Source organism: Carlito syrichta, unplaced genomic scaffold, assembly GCF_000164805.1.
Source record: "Carlito syrichta isolate Samal-C Ts95f unplaced genomic scaffold, Tarsius_syrichta-2.0.1 Scaffold287654, whole genome shotgun sequence".
NCBI lineage: Eukaryota > Metazoa > Chordata > Mammalia > Primates > Tarsiidae > Carlito > Carlito syrichta.
In genome coordinates this window covers 107,636-129,316 of record NW_007231750.1, presented here as the reverse complement: position 1 = coordinate 129,316, position 21,681 = coordinate 107,636, and the positions used below count along the sequence as shown (strand labels likewise).

At 36.4% G+C, this 21,681-nt stretch overlaps 1 protein-coding gene across 1 annotated transcript in view; it reads right to left on the bottom strand.

Annotated features, from left to right (window-relative positions):
• Positions 1-338: 338 nt before the first annotated feature.
• The window catches only part of NME8 (NME/NM23 family member 8), a 67,007-nt gene continuing 45,664 nt past the window's right edge, over positions 339-21,681 (bottom strand). Inside the window, exons 12-16 of the mRNA XM_008052900.1 lie at positions 15,125-15,269; positions 13,704-13,811; positions 10,882-11,033; positions 2,778-2,922; positions 339-564 (exon numbers count right to left, since the gene is read on the bottom strand). Of these exons, the coding sequence (XP_008051091.1) occupies positions 339-564; positions 2,778-2,922; positions 10,882-11,033; positions 13,704-13,811; positions 15,125-15,269 (776 nt within the window). The remainder of the gene's footprint in view (positions 565-2,777; positions 2,923-10,881; positions 11,034-13,703; positions 13,812-15,124; positions 15,270-21,681) is intronic.

Genomic DNA, 21,681 nt, shown 5'->3' with positions numbered 1-21,681 from the left:
TTATGAAAGATGACACTAGAGCTTAAGAGGAAGGTTTGCAAACTCATAGGTGTCTCGCTCACCCAGCCATCACCATCCCTTCAGCCTGGATGCAGTTGTCCCAGCCTGTTTACAGGCATCCAGAATTCCCCAGGCCACCAGCATCTACAAAGTTCAGTTTTCAAGCTGCGAGGTTGCTATGCAATAGAACAGTTTGTCTGGCAGGAAATAAAAGTTTAATTCTGGAATCTGGGAAAAGTTCTTATCTTTTCAGGACAGGCTTATCCAAGTTTAGTCACTGCAACAAGCAAAGAAAAGAAAGTAATAATTAAAGAGGTACGTACTTCATAGTATGTATTTTAGTTTTCTTCAGTACTCTCTGCAAAAAGTGCATTAATGTTCTCTGCTGCTTCAAAGACACTCGATGATCCATGGACAACATTTTTCAACGCACTTATTCCAAATTGGGCTCGGATGGAGTTTGGGGACAGTAGTTTTGCTTCTTCTGGGTCTGTTGGGCCCATCAATCGTCTCCATTCTGTAATAGCATTCCATTTGGTCAGAATCATGACCATAGATGGACCTCTGCAAAGAATGATGTTTTCAGAAGAGACAGGCTACTGACCATGCAGACATTACAATCACAGCTAAAGACAGAACACTACACCTTAAGTCCAGGAGTTACTCTTTATTCTTTGTCCTTATCCATGCAATTGCTTGCTATGTTTTTTTCATTCCTCCCTCTTCTAACTGGTTTTGGGGCTAGGTGAGTGCTTAGTTTGATTCTAGGAAATATTTGTCAATGGAGGTTTGTTTTTGTTTTTGTTTTTTAACCACTTCAGGGTCCATAAACAGAGACATTGTCATGGACCCAGGACTTCTTGCATAAATTCATGATTGTCTTTCAGCTTCTTACTTCTTCAAGGATTGCCTCTTTGCTCAGGCTACCCTGGGTACAAAGACCTGATCATCTCCAGTGACTGACTGATGTGAGGGTACAAAGGCCTGGTCATCTTAGCCAATATCTGACAACTCCGATGGACCAACCTAGCTATGGTCTTCAGAGGCTGTTGTCTGGCCTGCACTGCATCTTTACTTCCCTCTCTTCCTCATCCCTCTCTTTCAAGTGGCATCTTTACTCAACAGCCTGAACACTAAACTCTGCTTCTCAGGAATTCAACCTGCAACACGTATGAAAGTCTATTTGCTTTCCAAGCTGTCATGGTGCAGTAACTCAAAGACCCTATACTTCTGATTATTATTTGTATCTAATTACTACTTATATTCTATTCAATTTTATGTTTGAATGCTACAAATTTTGCCTTTCTAGACTCTTGACAAATGGTCAGGAACTGAAAAGGGAGGATATACATTTAAAGAGGCTTCTTAGGCCAGATAGGTAGCTCACATCCCAAATCTCTACCCTTTGGGATGCTGAGCCAGGAGGATCACAAGAGACCAGGTGTTCAAAACTAGCCTGGACAACATAGTGAGACCCTGACTCTATAAGAAGTTTAAAAAAAAATTAGCCAGGTGTGGTAGCACATGCCTCTGTACAACATGTTATTATACTGAACACTGTAGGCAACAGTAACATAATGGTAACTATTTGTGCATCTAAACATATCTAAACAGAAACAATGATGTGTTGGGTAACAACGTTACAAACAGTTATGATGCCATTAACACATAGGAATTTTTCAGTTCATTATAATCTTAATGGAACACCATTTAACATGCAATGTGGTCCATTATTGACTGAAATCATGTTATGTGATACATGATTGCATATATCAAAAATTTTAATGTGTAAAATAGCAAAAAAAACCACGTTTAACTCAAAGTAAATTGATGAGTGTTCAAATAATTATGAATGTTGTGCAAAAAAGAGTTCTGGGAAGACGTTAAAGGCACACATTCCCTGGGCTCAGGGTCCCCTCAAACACTAACTCTGTTCCCTCATAACAAAAGTGGAAATTCTAGTAAAAACTACTTCATAGAGTTGTTTTTATAACAGTCAAGTGAGATAAGGTATATATAGTTAATTACAAGACTGAGAATTAAGTAAACACTCTATAAATGTTAGCCTTTAATTCCTACTCAGTGATGATAAAGCTATTTGTTGTCAGGGACAGATCCACAATATAGAAGAAAGAAGTTCCAAAGCAGTATATTTAGTATCATAATATTCATGTTATTATGATTAGCATATTATTCATATGTATATACAATAACATGAATATTATGATGCTAAATATACTACTTTATATATAAAAAGTTTGACAAGGAATTCACACATTCAAAAAATGTGAATAATCACAGCTAATATTTACCAAGTGTTTAACATACACTGTGCACTCTCTCAAGTACTTTCAAAGTTTCAAGTACTTAGCTCTCACAAGAAACCTATAAGGTAGATGCTATTATAATCCCCATTATACAGATAAGAAAACTCAGTCACAGATTAAGTATGTTGACAAAACAGATATTTAAACCCAGACAGCCTCTACATCAAATATGAAGACCTAAAGAAATGAAGGAAGGAAGGAAAGAAGGAAGGGAGAGAGGAAGGGAAGGAAGAAGGTAGGTAAGGAGGAAGGGAGGACAAAAAGAGGGAGACAGAGAGGAAGATAGGAAGAGAAGGAAGAAAACAGAAGAAAAATATGAGCCCTGAATGTTGTGTCTTTTCATGAGTGAGATTAAATTGAATGTTTTAATTAATTTCTGTATTTTTCAAAAGTTTCTATAATGAAAATGTACAATTTTATAATGCAAAGAACTATACAACAGAAACTTACTCAGATAACATTTCTAATACATCATTATAAAAGTCTTTTCCTGTTATTTTTGGATAAATTTTGTCTGCCAGTTCATGAGTTAGAGTCACTGTCTTTGCTTGTGTCACATCAAATCCAGCCTCCTTAATAAGCTTGAGGATCTCCTCTAGGGAAAAAAGATATTTGACAATCTTCAGATTGTTCCACTTTTTCTCCATATTCAACTAGATTGAAATAACTATGAAAAGTAATAATTTTACTTCCATACTGTTATTTGAAAAAGCTAAAACTCTGCTAAACTAAAATTTCAAAAGCACCAAATTGACATTGAGAAGAACTTTAGAATGTTAATGTAGATTTTAAATTTATGAGCTCCACCTTTCCAAAAACCACCTGAAATACCTGGAGGACCATAAGAAGGGGAGGAGAAAGGGCATGCTCTCATGCTAAGAATGAAGACATATTTTCGCCTCTGTGCTACACATGCCAAGGAAATTCTTGCTTAAATACAGATTTAAGGGGAGCCAATCTGGACTCTTCTCCCTGGAGAACCAGAGTACTATTGAGGAAATTAAACGAAGTAAACCTTGTCAAAATCTCAGCAATGACATACATTTTGAAGGCTACATTCTGGAGGTGAAAGTGAACCAACTGAGAACTTTCTGGTTAAAATAGCCTTTTCTTTGCTTCATATCAAAAGTACTTAGTTTGCCAGGCTTGGAGCTAAAGGCAAATCTGTTTATAAGCAACAGAAAACCTGAAGAAGGCTGGACTTCTGCAAGAAGGGAGGTAGCCAGTATCAGCTCTAAGACAGGCACTATGGAAACAAATAGGAACAGAACATAAACACTTCCTCAGCTATAACTGTCTCATCAGAAGACCAGGCTTGTAAAGGCATCATGAGAAGGTTACCATTATTTTAAAGCATAATGTATAAGTTCCTTAGAAGCACAGGCAAGAAAACAATTAACTTTCTCTAGGGAGCTTAGGAATAACTTCTCAGAGATGTTGACTTGTATGTTAAGCATGAAAAAAATAAAGTGGGTTCACCAAGTAGACAAATAGGGAAAGGATAGTCCAATCAGAGTTCAGAGGGGAGAAAGAAAGCAACTCATTGAAAGCCTGTTGGAGATAAAGTTGGCCAAGTAAACAGAAGAAGGATTATAAAGAACTACATCTTGTGAAGCAATTTGAACTTTCCCCTAAGGGCAACAAGGAACATTTAAACATTCTAAGCAGAAACATATGTCATTTGTACTCTAGGAAGGTGATTTCTTTTGCACTGTGAAAGATGAATTAGGGTGGGTGTGGGTGGATGTGGCATTGGGAATAAGGTAATGTGAAGAGTAATGGAGTTTTTGGAAGAACTACTTCTCAGGAAAAGGAGGCACTTTGGATAAGTTCCTTGCAGTACTCAAGTAAAAAAAAAAGCAAGTGGCTAAGGTTAAAGCACAATATAAAAAGAGAGCATTGAAATAAAAGAGTCAGATTCATCCCCTCCAAAAGCCCTACTTGTTACAGAAACTACTTCATTATACAAAACCAAGAGAACATTCTGATCTGACAAACTAAATGAGCTAATCCAAACTCTCATTGAGTTTTACAAAACTACTATAAGAGTAAATTGAAATTATTTTGTTGATTAAAATATTTTTCTTCTCCTGTCAAAGAAAGAAATTAGAGAGGGTAGGAGGGAGGGAGAAAGAAATTCAGTCAGCAGAAGGGTGACAAGTCCAGAGAAAAACTGTAACACAATACTCTAGCATGATTTAAGCAGTTTGAACACTTTGAAAAATTAGGAGGAGAGACCCCTCCATAAAACATATTATTTATAAAAAATTATATGTTTATCTTTACAGGTTTAAATTTCAGTCACTTTCAGAGTACTCTCCCTCTGATGCTATACGCCTATTGAGACACCTTTTTCCACTGCTCAAAACAGTTTCCAAACTCATTAATTTTGACGTCTTTTAGTGCTTCTGCCATTTCTTATTTTACCTCTTCCATGTCAGCAAAATGTTTCCCTTTGAGAACTTTTTTCATCCAGGGAAACAACAACAAAAAATAGTCACTCAGGGTGAGATTGGGTAAATAGGGAGAGGGAGACACAGTGGCCATGACATTTTTGATCAAAAACTGGTGAACACTCAGCAGTGTAGGCAGATGCGCTTATAAATCACCCATCACGAAATGGGCAAATGCGTTGAAAGAACCTCCAAAACAAATGCACTGAAGCTGAACGCAGCCTCTTGCAACAATGCTAGATGGTACACTGATGCAGATGAGTTCCTAGGACGCTTACTTAGTGGGGAAAGCCTATAAGGAGTTTGTTCTCCAAAAAGATAATTCTGAGTTTTTTTTGGTCACCACTCATATGAACTAAAACTTCAAACTCAAAAGTGAAATGGTCACTAAGTACATGTAAAATAAAAGTTGACTGCATTCAAAAAGAAATTAAAGAAACAAAATAACAGAAATAAAAAAATTTTAAAAAAATAAATTGAAAGTTGACGAATGTGACTTAAAATATAGTAAGACAGGGAGAATAGAAATAGAAATAGCCAAAAGAAGAAAAAGCAAACAGAGAAAAAAAAGTAAATAATAGAAAAAATGATGTATATAGAAGTCATGCAAAGACAAGTATATAGGGTTCCCAAAAAATGTATATACATTTTAAGTATGTTGTTGGATCAAAAGATGGTGATAATCAATGAGCCATGTGACAAGCAGTGCAAAGAAAATGGCAGAAGTAGGTTAGGCGAACATTCTACTACAACATTGCTATCATAATTTAATTCAACTTCGAAAAGTCATACATAGATAACATCTCTTAAAATGTGTATACATTTTTGTTGCCAACCTCATATATATATGTGTATGTATCTGTGTATGAGTCTGTGCATGTACACATGTGTGTATGTGTAACATTAAAAATTATACATTTATACTTTTATTTGTGAAATTTGACTTTATGATACCAAAATATTTATTTTATTTTAATCTACAAATTTAGTAAGTCAACCAAAACTCTCAGAAATTTCCAGAGTTCCCTGTTAGTTTCAGTGAAGTCCCTAAAAAAGAAAAGCAGAACAATGGATATTTAAAATTATAAGATAGGAAAATCACTTGAAAAAATATGGATTTAGATAATGAAAGGAATTAACATGCACCTGGAAAAATAAATCAAGAATGGTTAAGACTCAGACATATTTCAATAAAACTGCTACATTTGAGAGACAAGTAAAAATCACCCTGTTCTTCTGTCAAAACATTATGTTTTTTTTACAAAAGAGAGATTGGTATAGTATTAGACTTCTTGAAAGCAATATATGAAACACGAATAGAGCTATATTGTTGAGAAACTCAAAGAAAAAACCATGAGCTTAGGATTTTATGTCCAGCAAATATGTAAGTAATATATTTTCTAGAAGGGTTTAACACAACTTTAAAAATGGGAGAAAAGGAAGAGAAAATAGAAAGTAGATTAGTTCACTAATTGTCACAAAGGCAACAGGATATCATTTAAAGCATAAAAACAAATAATAAAAATTCACGTAAGGAAAGAGGACTCAGATGTTTCCATAAAAGTAATTTCCACAACAAATAACCTTGTCAAACACAGAAAAATTTTTAAAAGACCACAACAGTGAAAAACAACAGTAAATGAAAAATAACACATAAATACAAGTTAAAATTATAAGATAGATTTGAAATACAACATAGTATTTCAATAAATATATGTTAGTTTATCTTATCTACTAAAAAATTTTTATGTAATACCCAAAACTATAAAACTACTAGAAGAAAATATAAGGGAAATGCTTCCCAATATTTTTCTGGGTAAGGGTTTGTATGTTTTTTTTTGTTTGTTTTTTTTTTGGATAAGATCTCAAAAGCACAAAAACAAACATGGATAAATAGAATTACATCAAACTAAAAAATGTTTGCATGCAAAAAGAAATAACCAACAGAGTAAAGAGACAACCCACAGAATGTGAGAAAAAATTTGCAAACTATGCATCTGACAAGGGATTAATATCTAGGCTGCATAAGGAATTCAAGCAATTCAATAACAACAACAGCATAACAAAATCTGATCTAAAAATGGGCAAGAGATCTGAATAAACACTTCTCAAAAGAAGACTTACAAATAACCAATGGCTATATGAAAAAATGCTCAACATCGCTAATCATCAGAGAAATGCAAATCAAAACCACAATGAGGTAATACCTCACCTCAGTTAGAATGGTTATTACCAAGAAGACAAAAGTATAAATGCTAGTTTGGATGCGGAGAAAGAGGTACACTTATACACTGTTGGTGGTAATGTAAATTAGGCCAGCCATTATGGAAAACAGTATAAGGATTCCTCAAAAAAAAAAACAAAAAAAAAAAACAGAACCACCATATGACTCAGAAATTCCATTATTGGATATCTATCCAAAGGAAATAAAATTTGTACACTGCAGAGACATCTGTACTTATATGTTTATTGAAGCATTATTCACAATAGCCAAAATATGGAATCAGCCTAAATGTCCATAAACATATGAATGGAAAAATAAAGTATGTTATATATACATAATAGAATATTACTCAGTATAAAAAATGAAATCCTGTCATTTGCAGCAACATAGATGTATCTGAAGGGCATTTATGGTAAGTGAAATAAGCCAAGCACAGAAAAGATAAATACTGCATGATCTCACTCTTATGTGAAATCTCAAGAAGTTGACCTCATACAAGGAGAGAATAGAATTGCAGTTACCAGATGTGGGGAGAGTAGGGAGGAGAAAGGGATAGAGAAAGATAGGTCAATGAGTATAAATTCTGGTGTTCTAGTGCACAATACATGGTTAATAGTGCACAGTGGTTAATACAATTGTATTGTACATTTCAAAATAGCTAGAAGTGACTTCTCACCACAAAGAACTGACAAAAGTATGAGGTCATGGATATGTTATGTACTCTGATTTGATTATTGTACAATGTATACATGTATCAAAAAATCAACTATGCCCCATAACATGTACAATTATGTGTCAATTTAAAAGATTTAAAAGATGAGCTGTGTACTGTTTTATTACAGTGAATTCATCTGTTCAAAAGCAATTTTCAGAGAGAATCATTAATACAAAACCAACCTTATTCTATAAATGAGACATTTTGTGATTCAAAAAGGCAAACAATAAATAAAATAAGAAAAAAAGTAACAGGTTAATGCAAATAAGAATGCAGGATGTGTGGTCTTGATATCAGGCAATATATATTTTAGGTTCTACACCATTAAATGAGACAAAAAGGACTTGTATAAGCTAAAAAACACAATTCACCATGAATTATAAATATCTATATATCAAATAACACAGCAGCCAGCACTATAAATAGAACTAACAGCAGAAACAGCAACATACTGAAAACAGGTAATTAACACATCCCCAACAGTCCAAGATGGATCAAAGTGGCAAAAAGATATAGAAGACAAAACCACAAAAGAGTAAGGTAGACCTTATCTTATACTTAAACTTTGTGATGATAATAGAGAACATTTCTTTTTACACTCACAGAATCTTCCCAATAATTTACTATGTGATAATTCAACATAACCATAATACTCTCAACAAATAAATGCAGCAAAAAACATTCTCTAACTATAATCCACTAAAGATAGCAATAATAAAATAAAATTTCTCTTCCAAAAAGATAATTTAAAAATTCTTTAAAAAATAAATTTATTTATTGAATAACTCTAAGTTCCAAGGAAAATACAAATCGAAATTGAAAAATTCCTAAACAATACTGATAACGAAAATACTATGCATTAAAATATATGGCCTATGATTAAAGCAGTAATCAGAGGAAAATGCATAGCCTTAAAATTTTATATCAGCAGAAATTAAAGCATGAAAATAAATGAATTAAATATCCAACTCAAAAAACTAGAAGAACATAAAAATCTTACAAATGGAAGGAAGGAAGCAATAGAGGTAAAACAAAAAATAATCAGAAAAGAAAAACAATGGAACTCATAAATAAATTCTTACTGTTTGAAAGACAACAAAATGAAAAATAGCAAGGTAGAAATAATCATTAAAACAGAAGAAATATAATAATGATAAGACATTACTTTTCAAACTATGTAGATGGAATGGATAATTTCCTAGGAAAATACAATTTAGCAAAATTAACTCAAGGGGCAATAGAAAGTTTAAATAGATCAATTTCCACATAAGAAACAGAAAATGATCAAATAATTATCCCACAGAAAAGCAACAGACCCAGATGTTTTCACAGGAAAATATTACCAAGCCTTCAAATGCCAATTCCAGTGCTGCTTAAACACTTTCAGAGCACTGAAGATGTTTGCATTCTTTATAAAGTATTCCATGAACATCTAAATCTGGCAAAACTTTCACACAAAAAATGAAAAAATACAGGTCAATCTCACTTTTAAGTCTCAATACAAAAAATTCCCAATGACATATAAGCAAAGAGAATCAAAAAGTATATTTTAAATGAATCATTACTGAGTGGCATTTGTATAGGAAAAGAAGGATAGCTCAATATATGAAATATCACAACATGACTTTTCATAGAAATGTATCTATGTACATATAGATGAGTGAAACAGGATCCCTACCTATCACCATAAACAAAAATCAACTCTAAATGGAACAAAGACATACATGCCTAAATGTAAAACCTCAAGCTATAAGAATCTCAGAAGAAAATGTAGGAAACACCCTTTCACACATTGGAGTAGGTAACCAAGTCTTGATCAAATCCCAAAAGTGTATGCCATAAAAGATAAGATAGACAAGTGAGACCTCATCAAACTGAAAAGCTTTTGCACAGCAAAATAAACCATCAAGAAAGCAGGGAGACAACCCACAGATGGGAAAAAAATATTTGCTAATTCTGTATCTGACAAAAGCCTAATATACAAGATCTACAAGGAACTCAAACAAGCCAAAAGAAAACAAAAAACAAAAAAAGCCACCCCTATTAAAAAATGGGCAGACATAAATAGACACTTCTCAAAAGAAGACATACAAGCAGCCCACAGATACATGAAAAAAATACTCAGCCTCACTAATCATCCGAGAAATGCAAATAAAAAACACACTGAGATACCACCTTATCCCAATAAAAATGATCACCACTAATAATAAAAAAACATTAGATGCTGACTTGGGTGCAAAGAAAAGGGGACACTTTTTTGGAGTGTAAACTAGTCTAACCACTATGGAAAATATCTAAAGGAACTAGAAATCGACCTTCCATAACATCTAGCAACCCCCCTCCTGAGAATATACCCAAAGGAATACAAATCATTCTACAAAAAAGATACTTGCACATGCATGTTTATTGTTGTACTATTCACAATAGCAAAAATATGAAACCAGCACTACTGCCCATCAAAAGTAGACTGGATAAAGAAAATGTGTTACATATACACAATGGAGTATTATGCAGCCACAAAGAAGGACAAAATCATAGACTCAGCAAATTGGACTTGGAGACCATCATTCTTAGCAATCTATCACAGAAGCAAAGAATCAAATATCACATGTTCTCACTCATAAGTGGGACCTGAACATTAATCACAACAGCCCAAGGGAGGGAACAACTGCTGTGGGACACTGACATGGTAGGGAGGGAGGCAGCACACGTAACGACACAAAGGGTATCTGGTCCTACACCAGGGGAAATGAAGGCCAGTTGGAGACCCAAACTTCACCTACACATGCATTACTTATGTACCCAATCCTGACATGTACCCCACATCTTTATAATAAATTAAGGTTAAAAGAGTGTATACATACATATATATATATATATATGGAAAAATAGATCGTTATTTATATCAACTCTAAAAAGGACTTCAGCAAAATTCAATACCATTTATGATTAAGAAAGAGAAAAAGAGGAGGATGAGGAAGAAGACAGTGAGAGCAAATACGACAAAGTGAATTGTTGAATCTAGATAGATGTAGGTACTCATTGCAATTTTTCTGCATTTTCTGTTTCTTGTTTTCTGTTTTTCTCTTTATAAATTTTGAAAAATTACATTAAATTGGGAGAAGAAAATGTATACATTCACTTTCAGTTTTAAATATTTACCTTTATCTTTACGTGTCGCATGAGGTTTAATCAAGGCTAAAGTGCTTTGAAGAGGAAAGAAATACCGTATTTCCTCTTCAGCAGTTTCTAATGAATCACTTCCATACAACTGGCTGACAGGCAAACTTTCCATCGCAAACTGTGCACATAAACTTTGAAAAAGAAGTCAAGTTCAAAAGCTATTATAATATAACAGCATAACATGGCACTATATATGTTGCTCAAAGGTTATCAAGTAGCCACTCATTTCAGACCTAGGCACTGTACAAAAGGAAGTAATTAGAGAGCGACTTAGAGTGTGCAGCTTCCTTCCCAGGAGGTAACCATCATTGGGAAGAAAAGATGTGATCATTTAAATCATCATAACAATGGATATAGAGGAATGGATGCCCTGTGCAGCAAAAAAAAAAAAAAAAAAAGTTCAGAAGGTGAAATCTTGATTGCATTACTTGCTAGCTGTGTGATATTAGGGAATTACTTTACTTCTCTGAACTTTAGTTGTCTCAAATATAAGTATGATAATAAAATCTCTTTTAGGTTATTTTAGAAGAATACAATACAATCAGATGATGTGTTTGAAATATATGGTGCATACTGAGCTTTCAATAAATATTTCTTCCACTGTTTTCACCATTAAATATTGTCAAACATTAGATGTCATTTGACTCTATACTAAAGATACCAAATCATAAACATTGAATCCAGAAGATACCTTAATGGAAGCCTCCAGGAGAGCAAGTGCAGTGATAAAAGAAGAGCCACAGGGTGGCTTTGTGGAAAGAGGTAGCGGGGCTGATGATCTACGTTCGATTAAACAGTGGATTATGCTTCGGCTTCCTTTCCTATAGATGAGTACGTATCTCTTAAATCAGTTAGTGTTCCTTGGTATTTTTTTCAGTTGTCCTTTGTACCTATCTATACATATTTCAGTAAAAAAGATGCTCACTGCTCATTTCATTTTTTGCCCTTTAAACAATCCTGAGCAGTCAACCCAACAAAATCTAGTCGTGGTGAATAATGTCCCTTTCTGATAATAGTCATATGAATCCTTCACATCACTGGAAACTTAGCTTTCTGTCTTCAGCTTCAAGATTCTCTGCTTGTCTCTCTGGTTTCAGTGACCCATTCAGATTTATTTATTTCCTCCCTCCCTCTCTCCCTCCCTCCCTTCCTCCCTCTCTCCCTCTTTTCTTGATTTCTTGCTTTATTCAGCTTGACCCCCCAATCAGCCCTGGGCTATATATTCTCACACATCTAATTCGGAGACATTTCCAGTTCTCTTCCTTGGAGCCTGTGATTTCCAGGGCTGAGGAATTTGCATAATGAATGGGTGAAACAGTCTAATCCATTGTGAGCATTTACTCTATTCAGTGCAGAGCACTCAACCAGTTCCTCTATTCTGCTGTTAAACATAATTATTGGAAAAAGTGGAGAGAAGAAGGTCGGGGCAGAGGGCATAAGGGCTAAGAATGTTTTTCTTTAGTGCAAGTGATCATATTTCAGATAAAGCAATGCAGAGCATAGAATCTGATGTCCAAGCGCGGGAAAGGGCAGAGTTCTGTTGAAAGGGTTATTTCTAAAGCAACCTGTAAGGGTTGACTGGAGCCAAGAAAAGTGGAAAAGGGAGGACCAACAAAAATAATGGTTAAGATTAGTTGCAAACTTGTGGGAATTTTCACAATGATAGTGGAGTGAAGAAGGAGCAGACACTAAGAGCCTCCACCTGGTGAAAATGTTTCTTCTGTACAGGTATACAACCTTTACACTTGAAGCCACAATGATTAGACAAGTATGCTTACAGGTATAGACCTTGTATTTATAGCAATACATTGCATTCTACACCGTACTTTACTAAAAGGTCCCATGACACTCTGCTCACACCACTTGCAGGGTCTACCCTTATTATCTTTCACAGTCCTTGTCTGGAGCATGAGCAAAGACATAAGCAAGTAGGTTTAGTTAAGGGGTAAAAAGTGTCCAAGCAGATTCAAGTATATTCTACTGAAAAGAAAGTACTTCTTTTTATGTGCAACTTCATGAGCACTGTTGTTTATTGTGTCAACATATAAGTCAGGTTTGCTGTGTCTTACAAGGTATCTCTATTCCTGCACACTTGAAGGTTAGGGGGTGGGGAAGATTTCTTCCTCTGAATTAAATCCTATCCTGAAATCAGCACCAAGAATTCAAGGGAATTGAAATTCAGTTTGTTTCTATTAGCCATAAGCTAATAGATATAAAGTACAAAGATGCATAAGATACATTTCTATCCTCCAGATAATACTAGGCCCATCGGGGAAGCTCAAAATATACTGAAAGAGTGCCCCTATGTGCCAGATAATATGCTAGGGGATGAGTTTATCACAAAGTTTAGCTGATTTCTAAGATTCATCAGTAAACTAACTCAGTAAATGTTCCCACTAAATTGTAGAGTACATATTCATTAGTCATCATTGTCTTGAAACTCTTATGATCAACTAAAGAACTTGAAGCTGCCACCTCAGCCCTTTTCAAAGGAATTTCTCTTAAATAGTAGGTGGGGTGGATATTTTTCCCAAGATATAAGCTGTTGGCTGGGGTATCCATCTCTTAGTTCCTAGTCCCACATCAAGTATCTCACCACCTTCTCTTGAAAGACCTTGGGCCATCTTCAGGCTGGCACTAGGCTGGACCTCCAGTTATGAGCAGTCAACTCTTCCCCAGGAAAGGTAGCTTTCCTGGGAAGTTTTCTTGAACTAGAACTGTGGTTCCTGTACTCTACACCTAAAAAGAAATTAAAAATGGATCCCATGAAAAAAGTTATAGAACCATGATATGAATCCTACCTTTCTGGCAAATATGTTTTGGCTTCTTCAACAATTCTTGGTCCCAGCAAATCTTTCCAGTATTGCAAGCCATTGTCTCTCAGTAAAACAAGGACTAGAGATGGACCACTGTTAGAAAAAAAAAAGGTAAATACAGTAGATAATTACAATAGGCAATATAAATGCATGTTATTAAACAGACTAAAAACATTTCACAATATTTTTTTATGTGCTACATTTATAAAAGAATAGAAGCAGAAAAGCAAAGGGAAGAGAGGGGACTTAGCAGGTGGTTCCTTCATTGTTCCCCATGCTCTTGCTGGTGTACTGGGTGGGTAACCATAAAACCAGAATTATCTTTTGGAGGGTGGGCCGTGAAAGGACAGAACGAGAGCCAAAAGCTATTTTTTTATCTTGTTCTTAAACCCTGACACAATGATGAGAAAGCAGAAGCTATGCTTTTGGAGAAATGGGCACTTTAGGTAAAATTAACTTTGCTGACTTTGTCTTTTCAGAAACAGACTTCGCACTGCCAGATGTCAGAGGTATCTCATAGCAGCAATCAAGCTTGCCTACAGTAAAGGGAATTTACAAGGCCTAAGACCTCATGCATTGGGCAAGGATTGTAAAAGTCATGAAACTTGTAATTACAAAAGTTATGACCACTCAGAAGGAGAGCAGGTGGGGATTCGATCTTCCAGTAAATTGGGCACTATCTACAGGGAAGTCAAGTATCCCCTGAAGCTACCCACTGGGGATGCATAGGAGATAAGGGGAGGTGCACCCTTAGCTCTAAGGAATGTCGTTCAGGAAGGTGCAGGAGAATTAGAATCCTTGTTATGCCCTTCTCTAGGGGCTATGATAATGTGGGCGGACATTAGTGGGTCTCTGTGTCACAAGTTCTCCAAGACATCTGCAGGTGATCAATTAGGAAGTCACGTCTACCTGATTACAACATCTCCAAGGAAAAAGATTTAAGCCAGGGCTTTGGGGGGCTATAGCACCACACTCACCTAGAGTGTAGGCCTGCTCCCTGTCTGTGGGGGTTGAACTTTCCTTAAATAAATCTTATCTTCTCTCACCTCTCTGTGTGTTGCAATTCTTTGCATTTACTCGAATGCAAATTATAGGAGAAACGTAGCAGATTTCTGGCAATTCATTCTCTTCTAGAACTAGTAATCTATAGGATTATCAACACCTTTGAAAGTCCATCAGTTCTTTGCTTAAACTTGATAATGTTTAAGCAACTTCCCCTGACACCTTCCCATTGCTTCAATAATGTTCCAGAAAGATGAGAGAAGACAGTCAGTTGAGTAGAGAAGCAAGACAGGAACAGAACTGACAAAGTAGACTCAGAACATGCTTACAGAATTGAGAGGTTTGATAACTAATATAGAAAGCAGACTTCAGAAAATGTTTAAATATTTCAACAATAACTCTACCTGGTCATGTTTTCTATAAGTTTCTCAAAATAGTCTTCATTTTCATATTCCTTGCACAGTGTACATGCTTCCTCTTTTGATAATACTATTTGCCTTTGCTCCAGTATTTTAAAGCCTTCATTTTCAATAATCTTCAAAACATCCTCTAAATGAAAATAGTACCATCATAAGTTCTAAACTTGTAGGTTACTGGTTATATACACAATATATAATAAGCTATAATGAGGGCATATAATGTATTTCATTCTCATGTACAAGTTAAAATTTACAAAAATAGCTTCTGAGGTTTTAATTTAAAGTGAACAATAACTCAACATAACAAACTATGATGCTATTTCCAAGTTTTCTTCAGGTAGAAAGCATTTACATAAATACATACACATACACACATATGCACAAGTATCTCGGTGATATTTTTCTTGAGTGTATGGGTGGAGGTGTGTGTGTGTGTGTATGTGTGTGTGTGTGCGTGTGTGTGTGCACGTGTGTGTGCAGATAGTAACCTAAATAACCAACCAATAGAATTATGCAAGTCATTATAAATAACTTTTATATCCAATAGTCCTTATTTGTCCCACTTGGGGAGAAACACATTAATTGGATACCTGAAAGTAATTATCAGTAATCTTCTCTCTCACACTATAGAAGTCCAGAAAATCTAATACTCACCTCTCTATTCTTGTTTATGGATATTATGGCTACCTGATCCATATATGATCAATGATATATAAAGGAAATATACTGGGGTTGCTTCCAAGAGAGGGATCCAGGGAGAACCTCTCTGCCCTACGCTACACTCTCCTAGGCTTCCTGCTTTTTAACACTTGAGGAACAGGGTGTTTGGAGCTGTGGAGTCCAACTCATAGCAAAGAAGAATAAGCCAAAAGCACAAATGTTGACTCAACCCAGACAGCTTTAAGTCCCCGAGGAAAGCCAAAAAACTCAACTTGGCTGATATATTACTTCTCCTCTGCTAGAAAGGAAATAAATAAAGTTAATATGCTAAAACTAAGCAAGCAATGAAAGGAAATAGTGGAACAAACAAGGTGTCATGAATATTAATACATTTGCTTCAGAATAACCTTACAGACAATAAAAAGAGAAATCAGAATATTTATATAGTTCCTAAAATTAAAAGACAGAATCATATTAATGTTTAGAAGACACTGAAGTTTTCTTTAGTCATTAAATTTTTTTTAAAGTTTCTCAAATGAAGGTACTCGATGACAAGAGTTTAACAAACAATAACTAATCCTCAAGCAATTGTTGTATAATAGCTTCTTGTAGTGACTCATGATGAAAGCTGAAGATAACTATTTAAAGAAAGTAAATCTGCATAAAGCTAAAGAAACTAGACAATGGGAGAGTAGATGGATTGACCGGCCTTGAGAATCCTTGAGAATGCGTGCCCTAATTTGTAATCATTCAGATAATCACAAAATAGCTATAAACCAGGCATACAGAGGGTCCTTATTATCCAACTGTTACACTGAAAAAACATTAGAGAGTACATTATTTGTAAGATGGTATTGAGTTTCCTTGACCCACCACTAGAGCATTAAGTTTCATTTTAAATTCCATGATGGGGGGTTCTGGTAAGACGGGGACGGCATAGGTGGACTTGTGAGATTATCCAAACGTGAGTTCCAAAAAGACTCTTACTTTTCTTCCCCCACACCCCCTGACCCACCGCCAGACCTATCAGTAGAAACACTACAAGCAACAAGGGACTGGAGTCCAATATTTAAAGTCATCAAAGATAAACAATTTCAACCAAGAATTTCTTACCCAGTCAAGTTCAGTTTCATCAGTGATCAAGAACCAAAATAATTCCTGTAAGAGATTGTGCAACTTCCATACCACCTCTACAAGAGATGCTTAAAAAGATATCAAGCACAGAAGAAAGAAAAAAAAGAATGATCACACACTTCCCAAGAGAACAGCAGAGCACAGAATCAACAGAAAATTCATTGCAACAGCAAACTTGACAAAACACACATACATCAACTCCCAAACTAAAAGAAAACAAGCAAACAAAGAAAAAAACTTTATAAGACCCTCATGATGAGGATAAACAACCACATTTCAATAATCACCTAAAATGTAAATGGACTAAATGCACCACTGAAAAGACACAGAATGGCAAACTGGATAAGAAACTATGACCCAATTATTTGCTGCATCCAGGAAACTCATCTCACCACAAGTGATGCACTCAGATTCAAAGTTAGAGGATGGAAAATGAGTTTCCAGGCAAATGGATCACAAAAGAAGGCAGGAGTCGTGATCTTAATATCAACAAAACAGCCTTTACTCTTATAGCCAAACTGTGAGAAAGGAAAGTTGCCAGTACACCGGGTTCAAATTTTGATTCCTTTAATAGCATGCGGTCAACAGTAGGCTCACACCAAGAAAGATCTTGACGCTGAATAGAATCAGAAAGAAGCTTATAAAGGCAAAATCCACAAGTGGGCTACATAGCAGAGGGTGAGGGTACAAGGAACTAAAACCAAAAGGAACAATCACTTGAATTTCAGTTAATAAGGCATACAATTACATGGAACTTGTGGCTAGGGAGTTTTCAAATGGTCAGCAAGAATGGTTAGCACGAACAGCTCAGGGGAACAAGGCTGTGGGACTGTGGTCATGGGAATGTCACAACAATCAAAAGTACACACTGAGGGGGTTATTTTTAGGTCAGGCAGACAGCTAACATGGAGGATTTTAACAAAATGGAGTTGCTTATGTCAAGCAAGTTATTATAACCATTTTAGATATTTCATTTCTTATTTTATTCCCCTCTTTTAGTTGTACGTGAGTCAATTCGTTGACTTATCAGTTATGGGTATGGAATTACAATAAGTTTTTACATGTGTAAATTTTACAGAACTGATTTGTTGTTTTACAAAGTTAATAATCCAGTTTAATATACAAGATTTTATAAGTAAACTGAGGAAGAAGAGGATAAGTGGGAACCAGAGATTTCAGTTATTTAGGGTCCCTGGCCACCATAGCACAGTTGATGGAGCGAGCTGGTAAAATTATGTTAGTTTTCATGGCTCTCTTGACTTGTATGTGGTAAATTCAGGCCAATATCCCATCAACTTTGAGTGCTGTTGGAGTGGTGATGACAAGAAAGGGTCCCTTCCAGGCAGGAGTTAGTACAAGGTGTGGAAGATGGAGTGGGCAAAACAGCACAAATGCCGGAGTGGACAGCAACCTGAACCTACTGGAGGGACTGAAGATACTTTAACAGAGATTGATGAGTAATTTTTTAAGGATGGGATTCTGCAATCACAGGTTTGAAGAACTAAAGGTAAAAGGTTTACCCATTTTTCACCAGTCTCTATTATTATTTTGGTTAGGGTAGATTTTAAAGTCTGGTTCATGTGTTTTACCTCCAGAGCTTTGTGATTGGTAAACACAATGTAATTTCCGGTCAATGTTTAATGTTTAACTAACCAGCTATACAATGGACGAGGTAAAGGCAGGACTATTACTAGAGTCAATAGAGAGGGGAAGTTTAAACCTAGGAATAATTTTATTTAACAAAACCCTGTAACCGTAGTGCGGTTTTATTTCTTGTGGCAAAAGTTTCTGTCCAACTTGAAAAGGTGTCTATAAAAACCAGCAGATATTGATAACCAACATGAGGGGGGTTTTCCCTCAGTAAAGTACACTTTCCATGTTTTTCTGGGGCTTAGTCCCTGGGCCCTGATACCATTTGATGGCCTTGGTCCTTGTTTGGCATATATTGCAAATAAACTGGACACAGTGCAGTGACTGTGGCAGTGAGGCTTCTTAAGTCTTGAATGTAGTAATACTGGTTCAGTATCTCATCTCTGGAGTGTCTGATTTCTGGGGTTATCTGCAATGTATGACAGCTATTTCTTTGGGGAGCCATATAGCCTCTAGAAGGGCTAAAATTTTCTTTTGACATCTAGAGGCCAGAGGCTCCCAGAGCAGTGTCTTTACAGTGTGGGGAATTGTTAAGGCCAAGTTTTGGCCAAAAGTTAGCTTGTCTGCCTCCTTAACCAGTATAGCAGTAGTGGTGATGGTTTGAAGACAGAATGGCCAGCCAGAAGTCACTGGATCCAGCCTTTTTGACAAGTAAGTCATAGGTTGCCTCTAGGGTCCTAAGGTCTGGGTAAGAACCCCCTTCACAATCCCCTGCTGCTTATGAACAAACAAATAAAAAGTCTTGGTAACATTTGGGAGGACTAAAGCTGGGGCTTGGGTAAGAGTCATTTTTAACTGCTAGAACACTTGATCCTCAGAAGCAGTCCATTTCAGGGGTTAATGCCCTACAGTGGCTGTGTACAGAGGCTTGGTAATTTCAGAAAATTCTGGGATTCACAGGTGACAATACCCTACCACCCCCAGGAATTCCTGTACCTATTTCTCTGTGGTTGGTATAGGAATTTGAATGGCTTCTTTCTGGGCTGAGGTCAGGGCTCGCTTACCCTTTTCTAGTTGGTAGCCCAGGTAGGAAATTTAAGTTGAGAAAAGTTATGCCTTTTTTACTGATACACTGTAGCTCGTCTTGGAGGAGCTGTAAGAGTCTTAATACCTTTTAAATAAGTGTCTACGTCTGCAGCCACAAGTGAGAGATTATTTGCATTCTGGAGTAAAGTACATTCAGGGTGTAAGGCATGGGACACTGACAAATCCTGTTGCCAAGTTTCCTTTAAAAAGGTTGAGAGTTCTTGAAATCCTATGGTAACCAGGTTCAAGTTAGCTGGCTGGTGTCCCCAAGTCAAGATCTGTTCATTCAAAAGCAAAAATAGGATGGCATGGCAGGAGGATTACCAGTAGAGGACAGGACCAGAACTGACCTTGAGTCCTCTGTCTTTGGGCAGCGAGGGCAATTTTTTTTTTTTTTTTACCCAGTGACCCAGCTCTTTACAATATGCACATTGTTTCTTGTCTAGCTGGATACGTATAATTTTCTTTTGTCCTTTTTTAGGTTTCTCTGTCTTACATGCTGGCCTTGAGCCAGGTTGGGAGGCCTGGATGGTAACAACTAATATTTTTGTTTGCCATTTTTTTTCTTTGTCCATTTTCTTATTTTCCAGTTTCTGTTTATCAGCATTTCTGTTATTAAAAACCTTCTGAGCTACCTCAAGCAGCTGAGAAATGTTTATTCCTGTGAAACCTTCAAGCCTCTGCAACTTTCTCTGGATGTCAGGAGTCACCTGAGCCACAAAAGCCAAGTTGATAACCTCAACAGGGTATAAGTATGGAATGTCTCCTGAAGACGTTCGAGAAATGCCCCTGGTGACTCCTCAGGACCCTGAATAATCTTAGTAGTTTTGAAAAGATTAATAGGTTTTCTGACTGCTCCCTTCAAACCAACTAATAGAGTCCAATGATAAGTTTTAATGTTCTAGACCCTGCCAAAGAGTTAGGGTCCCAATCCGGGCAAGAGGAGGGAAAAACGTCCCCTAACATTTCCTGACTTTCTTCCTGTGTACCTGCAGTTGAGGCTAGAATAGAATTTTTAGCCTCAGGTCTAATGCGCTTTGGCTTTTCAGAAATATATAGGGTTAAAAGGAACTGCTGGCAATCATCCCAGGTGGGACAATGAGTGCGCATAATTGATTTTACCAGGGAGGTTAAAATTTATGGTTTCTCTGAGAATTTGGGATTTTGGCAAGATTTTATTCTCTTGAGGAACAGGTAAAACAAGTTTTTCTTGAAGAGTTAGCCAGGGGCCTTTGTATACAATACCCTGTTGTTTTTAAGTTAGAAGTTCTGTTTCTGTATAGTGTGGTTTACGGGAAGGGTCTTGAGTTTTAAGATAACATATTTTTAACCATGGGGGGGTGAGCTAAATTTAACCATTGACCGATATAGGGAAACTGATCAGGATGACCAGGGTTCCCTGTATTGATCTTTTAAACAGACTGAGTAGCATGAACATTTAAAGACCCTGTAGAGGGTCAATCAACATTAAATGTAAGCCAATCTATTTTATAGAGGGTCCAGGGCCCCTTTAGAAAGGTGGACACTGTATTCCTCAGCAAATAGAACAGGGAAATTTTTCAGTGTACAGTCCAGAGGACTGACAGGTCATGAATTCTGTGAACCTATAACAAACAATGAACAAACAACAAACAAACAGTTAAAATACACAGTGAAATCATAATGACAGACAGGGTGCATCTGGACAAAGTCAGAAGAGTTACAATCCCCAGAACAACCTCAGGGCAAAAAACCAGAGGCCTCTATTCAGTCAGCGTCTTGCCCTAATGAATAGTGTCCAAAGGGTGGCCTTGTCAAGCCATGACTCCATTAAACAGAATTGTGGCCACAAACAACAAAACAGATTTTTACTGGTAAACAGAACAAACTCTTACCTCCTAGGAGAACGCAGACAGACTCAGGAGTTTCTGAGGTGGGGGGAAATTCACTGCTGTTCCTTCTCCTTCTGAGCTAGATGACAGGTTATGGGGCCCTGGAAAGATTCAGGGGGCACTTCCCCTATAACTCCTCCACTGAGTTGGGGAAAGTGGGAGCAAAGCCACCTCCTGAGGTTGGCAACATTCTTGCTGGGG